Source organism: Mercenaria mercenaria, chromosome 18, assembly GCF_021730395.1.
Source record: "Mercenaria mercenaria strain notata chromosome 18, MADL_Memer_1, whole genome shotgun sequence".
Taxonomy (NCBI): domain Eukaryota; kingdom Metazoa; phylum Mollusca; class Bivalvia; order Venerida; family Veneridae; genus Mercenaria; species Mercenaria mercenaria.
The window spans coordinates 38,891,676-38,901,413 of NC_069378.1; the positions used below are offsets into that span (position 1 = coordinate 38,891,676).

General features: G+C 34.3%; 1 protein-coding gene across 3 annotated transcripts in view; it reads left to right on the plus strand.

The window, feature by feature from the left end:
• Positions 1-9,738, plus strand: part of LOC123538129 (MAGUK p55 subfamily member 7-like) — a 105,284-nt gene extending 95,546 nt beyond the window's left edge. For all 3 annotated transcript variants that reach the window (XM_053529614.1, XM_053529612.1, XM_053529613.1), the window contains exons 16-18: positions 2,984-3,092; positions 3,629-3,769; positions 4,813-9,738. In XM_053529614.1, coding sequence (XP_053385589.1) covers positions 2,984-3,092; positions 3,629-3,769; positions 4,813-4,989 — 427 coding nt within the window. In that variant the 3' untranslated portion in view covers positions 4,990-9,738. The remainder of the gene's footprint in view (positions 1-2,983; positions 3,093-3,628; positions 3,770-4,812) is intronic.

The following is a 9,738-nucleotide window of genomic DNA, read 5'->3' on the forward strand; positions in this document are numbered from 1 at the left end:
TACGTATTACACGATATAACATGCTGAAATCATTTATCAAAATGAGTATTATGTGTATTATGGAAGAAGAAACAATCAACAGGAAACATGTGAGACCTTACAATACTAAAAGGATCAGCACATGGACCATCATTCTGTGTCGCGTAATGGCGGACACTTTATGGAACACTATAACACTTTTTTTGTGACAGGTGAGCTTTTGTGATCGCGCGGCGTCCGTCATCCGTGCGTCCGTCTGTGCGTTCGTAAACTTGTGCTTGTGACCACTCTAGAGGTCACATTTTTCATGGGATCTTTATGAAAGTTGGTCAGAATGTTAATCTTGGTGATATCTAGGTCAAGATTGAGACTGGGTCATGTGCGGTCAAAAACTAAGTCAGTAGGTCTAAAAATAGAAAAACCTTGTGACCGCTCTAGAGGCCATATTTTTCATGGGATCTTTATGAAAATTGGTCAGAATGTTCACCTTGATGATATCTACACCTTGATGATATATAGGTCAAGTTCAAAACTGGGTCACGTGCGGTCAAAAACTAGGTCAGTAGGTTTAAAAATAGAAAAATCTTGTGACCTCTCTAGAGGCCATATTTTTCATGAGATCTTCATGAAAATTGATCAGAATGTTCACCTTGATGATATCTAGGTCAAGTTCGAAACTGGGTCATGTGCGGTAAAAAACTAGGTCAGTAGGTCTAAAAATAGAAAAACCTTGTGACCTCCCCTAGAGGCCATATTTCTCAATTGATCTTCATGAAAATTGGTCAGAATGTTCACCTTGATGTTATCTAGGTCAGGTTCAAAACTGGGTCACATATGATCAAAAACTAGGTCAGTAGGTCTAAAAATAGAAAAACCTTGTGACCTCTCTAGAGGCCATATTTTCTGAGATCTTCATGGAAATTGGTGAAAATGTTCACCTTGATGATATCTAGGTCAAGTTCAGAAGTGGGTCACATGCTTTCAAAAACTAGGTCATTAGGTCAAATAATAGAAAAACCTTGTGACCTCTTTAGTGGTCATATTTTTCGATGGATCTTCATGAAAATTGGTCAGAATTTTTATCTTGATGATATCTAGGTCAAGTTCAAAACTGGGTCACATGTGCTCAAAAACTAGTTCACTGTGTCAAATAATAGAAAAAACGATGTCATACTCAGTTCAAAACTGGGTCATGTGGGGACAGGTGAGCGATTCAGGACCATCATGGTCCTCTTGTTTTCACTTGGATGGCCATTGAGGTAGTTTAAGCCAGTTTGTATAAAATTCATTATGGATGTATTTTTGGCATTTTGGTGTGAAAATAACATAATATTTTCCATAAATGGTGAGACCAACTTAAATGCTAAGCAGGGCAACTTGTGATACAATGTCTGAGTAGTAATACAAGGTCACATCAGTGTGATTTTGATGTGATTTTATAGTAAACAAACGTGATAGGACAACACTTTCTTTGAAGACAGTCCTCTTCATTTTGTGACAGTTTTAAGATAAAACTTCAAATTGGGTTAAGGATTTATAATCTAAAATGAGGCTATGTGTGACAACACTGACCATAGTACATGTAAAATAATACAGGGGGAAAGGGTTTAAGTGTATTATAACATGTGACTAAAACAAGATGGTCACATCAGCCCTCAGTCGCTCACTAGAGTACCATTACTCTTTGTGTCAAGGTCTAAGTCACTAAGACAAAACCTTGAAATGGGGGTCGTATATGACATGATATTGTTATTGTGTATTGAAGAATTTTGACATTTGAATTTGAATAAAATGATTTATATAGGCAAAAAGGTTCCATGAAGATCCAGTCAAAAATGTGAGTAGCAGTTAGTTAAAAAATCTTTCCCAAAGATTTGACCGTGTAAACTAGTTTCAAAATTTCAAGAGCAATAAGTTTTTCACCTCCATATGAAATTATTGTCTTGTATAGCGTTTGAGATCCCAACGAGTTACGTTGAATAATAGATTTTCCAATCTAATTACTGTTATTGGAGTACAGTCTCATCATGTATCATCAGTGGTCGTATCTCTTAGCAACTGTACATAACGAGTGTTTGTCTATGTCCGTAATTGAAAAGACCATTGAATATTTTTGCAACAACAATTTCGAAGAATACAGAATTACAAAACTATATCATTTCATTCCTCTTACTAGTGCATACCGTTTTAATTAAAAAAAGTGCAAGTTTTGTTTTAAGAACATGAGTGAATATGATATAAGAATATGTAGATGTAAATTTTGCTCTTTTTATTAGACAAATATTAAATGTTTCTTTCTGGTAAGAAGGATGTTTCGATTTCATTGTTATTTTCTTTTCACGTAACATTGTTCACTAGCTTTTAAATTCTGGCCAGTTCTTGATGAATTTCTGTGATTATATAATGGCATATGTTGATTTTACTGAAATGTTTATTTCTTATCAACAAGCATGTGTTGAATTTCAAAAAAAAAATCCTTCATTAATTTTTAAGATACTGACAAAGTAATAAATGCGGGTTAGCTGTTTTGTTCTGTTTAGATCAAGCATGCATCAGTGTTCTATATATAGGTAGGTTTGACGGCATATTACAAAACTACTATATTTTCACACCTATATCAAACTGCCTCGGTAGCCTAGTGGTAGAGTGTCCGCTTAGAGTGTGGGAGGTCGTGGGTTCGATCCCTGGCTGCGTCATACCAAAGACGTAAAAAATGGTAATAGCAGTTTCCCCGCTTGGTGCTCAGCATTAAGGGGATTGTGCTAGGACTGGCCAGCCCGGTGTCAGTATAATGTGACTGGGTGGGGTATCATGCCACGTGTCTATGGCGTGATATTCCAGTGAAGCAGCACTATAAAGTTGGGCATTGTACTCACTGCTACAAGTAGACACCGTCGTTTATATAACTGAAAAAGACGTTAAACCCGAACACACACACACACCTATATCGTCTTAACGCAGTGACAGTACAAAAATTCCATAGCTGGTTCATTGTTCATTTCAGGTTTGTAGAATTTGGAGAATTTAAAGGCAATTTATATGGTACCAGTTATGCCTCAATCCGATCTGTTATCCAATCCGGAAAGATTTGTTTACTAACACCTCATACACAGGTCTGTTATAGCTTAGTACTTCTGATATTTGCAATTGAATGCAGCTATTTTGCCTAGTGTGCACACTTAAACAATTAATTTTTATTACAATGCAGTATAAGTATATTTTTATTAGAATACGATTATGTGAAAACTGGCCTCAGTCAGATCTGCTATCCAGTCTGGAAAGGTTTGTTTACTTTGATTTTAATCTGACTTTACGGGAAAAAATTTTTTTATCGCTATTTCATTCTGTAGTTGCAGTATCGTATAACAAATAAAGTATGAATATCACATCTTTATGTATATATATGCTGGTTAACAGATGCTTTAAATAACAGTTACTCATACTCCAAGGTATACTTTTGTGTTGTTTATTATGTGTATAATATATACCAAGAAGATATATTAAACTTTAAACAGTTAAAATGTACACATTTTCTTTAGTATTTATCAGAAGCATACATTTACTGTGTAGATACCTTAATTCGAATAAATTTCAGGAAAAGTTTCATTAGGTGGAGGAATATATTCATAACTGTTAACTTCCTTTTCAGGCTCTAAAGTTTTTGCGTTGTGCTGAAATCAAACCATTTGTTATATTCATTAAACCTCCTCCATTAGAAGTACTGAGAATGACGAGAAGACAGACAAGGGCCATGAAAACATTAGAAGGAGGAACCACTAGGTTACTAACAGTGTGTACAGTTTTATTATCATTGAAAATAGTGATGTCCACTCAAGTACCACATTGTAGAAAATAGTGACATAAGACGTGCTATAAATGCTTAAACTGCGCACTGTCAACCCTGTAAATTTTGCTGTTACAGCTCGTAAGACTCCCGGTGCTTCCGAGGGATCTACTTTTCAGATTTTATTTATATAAGAGAAATATAAGTACTGGTAGAAGGACAATACAAACTTCTAGCTACTGTTGTAATGACCCATTTATTGTATATCTTCATGTTTATACACGTCGTATTTATTGTATATCTTCAATGTTTATACAAGTCGTATTTTTGTCAGAATTTATATAGGTATATAATAATTTCCTATATTTACTCTGATGTACATGAAGAGTTAAATATATTTACAATGTATTATATTACCCGCAATTATACCAAACAATGTGGTAAGAAGTTAATATATACTATATATGTGGGGTCAAAAACTAGGTCAGTAGGCCAGATCAAAAAAAAAGCTTATGAACACTCTAGAGGCCAAAATTTTGACTCAATCTTTATGAAACCTGATGATCTCTAGGTCCAGTTTTAATCTCGGTTATTTGGGGTCAAAAACTAGGTCACATGGTCAAATCAAAGGAAAATTAAGTTTGTGAACACTCTAAAGGCAGCCGTTGTGACTCAGTCTATATGAAACTTGGTCAGAATGTTTGTTTTGATGATCTTTAGGGTAAATTCTAAACTAAGTCATTTGGGGTCAAAAACTAGGTCGGGCAGATCAACTCTGGTGAGCGATACAGGGCCATCATGGCCCTCTTGTTTGTGTATTGTGACTGCTCTATGCGAGCACTTAAACAGATACTAATTTTTCCTATATATACATCATTTTGTATATAAAAATAAGGATAATATAAACATAAACTTAAGAGAATAATTGATGTGACGAAGTGTGTGACGATGACTTGCACATCTTTTAAGCTACAACAACAAACTTCAGCACCACTTTTTCCGCATCTGAGCTGTCAGATTTACTAAACCATGCATAATTATATTTTCAGGATGAAGACTTTACAGACATGCTCAGTATTGGAGCAAGAATAGAGATAAAATACGCTCATTTCTTTGATGCTATACTGATCAACGATGACATTATAAAGGCCTCTAAACAGCTTCTAGCGGTCATTAATGAACTTCAGTCCAAACCTCAGTGGGTGCCTCTCAGCTGGGTTAGATGACGCAACAACGTACTTAGATACAATTGCCAATGATTCATAGCATTAAATGATAAAAACTTTGGTAAAATAGCTAGAGTATTGACTTAATATATGGAAATTGAGATCATGTCCTGGTAACAATGTATAAATCATTTCTGTAGTGGTATTTATAACTTAGTACTGTGCAAAGGTAAAAATATACTTGAGTTTTTGCCCCCTTGTTAATTTTCTGGATAGGCCTAGATTTTCTTTTTCTCTTGAATAACTATATATGCAAAAGGTTACCCTTTCTTCCTAGCATAAACAGTTATAAATATTCATTATTTAGAAATATAATTATTTGAACACTTTTAAGAAGTATTTTAATTTTATCAATACCCACAATATCTAAAGATAATAGGTTTTTGATATTTTTGAAAATGCAATTGAAGTCAGCCATTGAATTTGATTTTTTAAAGTGATTTTCAAACTTAGATCTTGTTACCAATTTTACTAATATTTGTCGTAAATCAGTTGAATATATGCAATATGTTTGAATTAGTATCTTTCAGGAAACAATATATCCCTTTCGGAAATATTAAAGTTTACCACAAACACTTGTTGCAATCATGCTGCGAATATCAGGCAAACATACTGTGAAAACTTTTGATACAACTGATACAATGTTTGCAGGATGTTCATTTAGTGCTAACGTTTCACATGCAAATTAGATTTGCCGCGAACAAGTTGCTGCGAACTTCTGGTGAACAAGTAGCTGTGAGCATCCGCGAACAAGTTGCAGCAATCATCCCGCGAACTAGTTGCTGCTAACATGCCGCAAACTAGCTGAAAACCTCGACTACCAAGCAAAACCTGGCCAGAAATTGTCCACAAAATTGCATGCACAGAAAAAAAACATCAAATAAATTAATAGGAATCGGGGATATAATTTTATTGAATAAACTTAGCACCGAGGCTGTAATAAATTTTAAATTGTCAATGTCTGAACTATTTCATATCATGATACTTGGTATATTTTGAATTTTAATGATAAAATATGTATGAATTTTAATTATTAATTGTAATTTAAATAACAGTGTCTCAGTGCATGTATTCATTTCATCCCAATGTTTTTTTTCTTCACACTGCTTATAAGTTATATGAATGACTACAAATCTGTCATAGTTTTTCTTTTACATCTTAATTATCAAACTTATGAAGTGGAAATTGTCATTTTTAGCTCACCTGAGCCAAAGGCTCATGGTGAGCTATTGTGACCGCTCAATGTCCGTCGTGCGGTGTGCATCGTGTGTCCATCAACATTTTCTAAAAAAAACTTCTTCTTGAAAACCACTGGGCAGAATTACACCAAACTTCACAGGAATGATCCTTGGGTGGCCCCCTTTCAAAATTATTCAAAGAATTGAATTTCATGCAGAACTCAGGTCGCCATGGCAACCGAAAGGAAAAACTTTAAAAATCTTCTTGTCCAAAACCACAGGGCCTAGGGCTTTGATATCTGGTGTGTAGCATCATCTAGTGGTCCTCTACCAAAATTGTTCAAATTATTCCCCTAGGGTCAAATATGGTTTATATAGACTTATATATGGAAAACTTTGAAAATCTTCTTGTACAAAACCACACAACATAGTCAACATTTAAAACTTCGTTCTTGTCATGGTGGTACTCTGGTGGGCAGCAAAACCTTATGTAAATCTAAAATATTCCATCACATAAATATTTAATATACAGACTAAATTAGTTAAATGTATTTAGTTAAATGTATTTCATTGTAATTTTATTATGTTTTAATATGTTTGTATTAATATATTCTTTCTCATGTATATGTATATATGTTGAGGCCCATATGTAAGATTGGTTTCCAAATATGTTTGCCTCGTAAAATAAAGTCATTAGTATTATCATTATTATTATTATACACAGTCTAGGGCTTTGATATCTGGTAATGTAGCATCATCTAGTGGTCCTCTACCAAGATTGTTCAAATTATCCCTCTAGGGTCAAATGTGGCCCCGCCCGGAGTCTCAAGTTTTACATAGACTTATATATGAAAAAAAGTTTAAAAATCTTGTCTGAAACCACAACACTTAGACCTTTGATATTTGGTTTGTAGCATTGTCTTATGGTTCTCAACCAAAATTGTTAAAATTGTACCCCTGGGGTGAAAAGAGGCCCTGCCCTGGGGGTCTAAAGTTTTATATAGACCTATATAGGAAAAAAACTTTAAAATTCTTCTTGTGTGAAACCATACAACCTATGCTTTTGACATTTGGTATGATGCATTGTCTAGTAGTCCTCTACCAAAATTGTTCAAATTATGCCCCTGGGGTTAAAAGAAGCCCCGCCCTGGGGTAACTTAGTTACTATGTGAGTTATATAGGAAAAAATAGCCGTAATAAATAACATACTAAATACATAGGATGTTATGAATGTCATAAAGCTGCTATCAGGTGTAATATGCAGAAGTTTTAATTCCATGCATGCTGTCCTTCTTAAATTTTTAGAACAAAATGTTATAAACATTTCCTGTAAAAGCTGTTGGAGAGGCTTATTGCAACACGAAGCGAATAGAATTAAATAATATTGTGTATAAAACCTTTAAATTGTTGTGTTCCTGACTGTCCTGGCTACCCATGGTTTTGCTTGTATTTTTTAGCTCACCTGAGCACAAAGTGCTCATGGTGAGGTATTGTGATCACGCTGTGTCTGTCGTACGTGCATCCGTCCGTGCTTGCGTCAAGTCGTCCGTCATCAACATTTGTGTTTAAACAACATCTCCTCCAAAACCACTGAATGGATTTTGATGAAACTTGGCCTTGATGTTCCTTGGATGGTTCTCTACCAAAGTTGTTCAAACAGTTCCGCTTGGTTGCACATAGGGGCTGCCAGAGCTAAAAATAATAAAAACTTCAATTGACATCTCCTCCTAAACCGATGGTCTGATTTTGAAATAATTTCACACAAATGGTCCTTATGTCACCCTCTACCAAGATTGTTCAGATTATACTGATTAGAGGGCGTGGTCACTTTTCCCTATATGTATATAGTGGAAACTTTAAAAATCTTCTTGTGTGAAACTGCTTGCCGGATTTTAGAATAATTTTACACAAATGGTCCTTGTGTAACCCTCTACCAAGATTACTCAAATTATTTTGATTCATCAAAAAACATGGCTGCCAGAGGGCATGGTCACTTTTTCCTATATGTATATAGTGGAAACTTTAAAAATCTTCTTGTGTGAAACTACTGGCACGATTTTAGAATAATTTTACACAAATGGTCCTTGTGTGACCCTCTACCAAGAATGTTCAAATTGTTTTGATATGTCAAAAAACATGGCCACCAGAGGGCGTGGTCACTTCCCTATATGTATATAGTGGAAACTTTAAAAATCTTCTTGTGTGAAACTGCTGGCCCGATTTTAGAATAATTTTACACAAATGGTCCTTGTGTGACCCTCTACCAAGATTTTCAAATTATTTTGATTCATCAAAAAACATGGCCGCCAGAGGGCGTGGTCACTTTTCCCTATATGTATATAGTGGAAACTTTAAAAATATTTTTTGTGTGAAACTGCTGGCCCGATTTTAAAATAATTTTGCACAAATGGTTCTTGTGTGACCCTCTACTAAGATTGTTCAAATTATTCTGATTCATCAAAAAACATGGCTGCCAGGGGGCGTGGTCACTTTTCTTCTCTGAATCAATAATAGCTAGCCTTGATATTTGGTGTGCGATATCAGATTTGGAATGTCTACCATAATTGTTCAAATTATTGCCCTAGGTTCAAAAGTGTGTGTGACATGTATATAATATAGGCTAACATAGAAGAAACCTAACTCTGTACTTATACAAACACTTCTGAAGCCTTGTACACAGGTGAGCGCTTTAGGGTCAATGACCCTCTTGTTTTCTTTCATTGTTTTGTTTTTCAACCATCTCTTTGGTTCAGGCACATAACACAAGGTCTTGTACAAGAAGTCTTATTTTCCTGGGGTTTTTATTTAATGAGTGCCAAATTTCTGATTGTTCAATGCTTGTTATGATCATATTTGAAAAATGCCCAGTGTTTCTGTCTAACACCAGTTCAGTACTGAATAAATTTGCCAGTTTTTCACAAATTTCATGAATATGCAAAGTGGTGTCATGCTTTTGGAGCTTGCGACATAATATCAGCATTTCTTGTGGAAGTCTACTGAGTTGAAATTGTGACAGAACATTATGAATGACCCTCAAAGCAAAAAGTATTTCATAATATACATGTACTACATACTGACTCGGTATATGCCAAAAAGAAAATAAGTATTGTTAAATTTCATGACAGAGAAGTAAATATACTGATCGACCTCATGATATGACAAATATTATTTACAAATATTGTCTGCCGAATAGCGAATTTTCTATTATGAGTGGGAATTTAGTATGTGATCAGACTGAACCAAGCCCTATGACGGCGCCCTTAGTTTTGTTGATATCAAATGTATATATTTAAATCATTACTATATTACATGTACACATTTGTAAACAAATATTTATAAGAAGACTGAATGTATAAACAAATTATTTATTAATTGTACAATAACTTAAATGGCATTCTAAATTGAAAATAAAAGTATGTATTTTTAAATATTCTTTGTTGTGTATTTATACAGAAATGATTATGCTAGTGTACTTTGTATTGTTTGGACATTGATGTTAAATTTGTCATTTTTTCAACATAAATTTTGTTGTTGGACTTTTATAAATTATTCTCTTTTTATAAAAGCAACA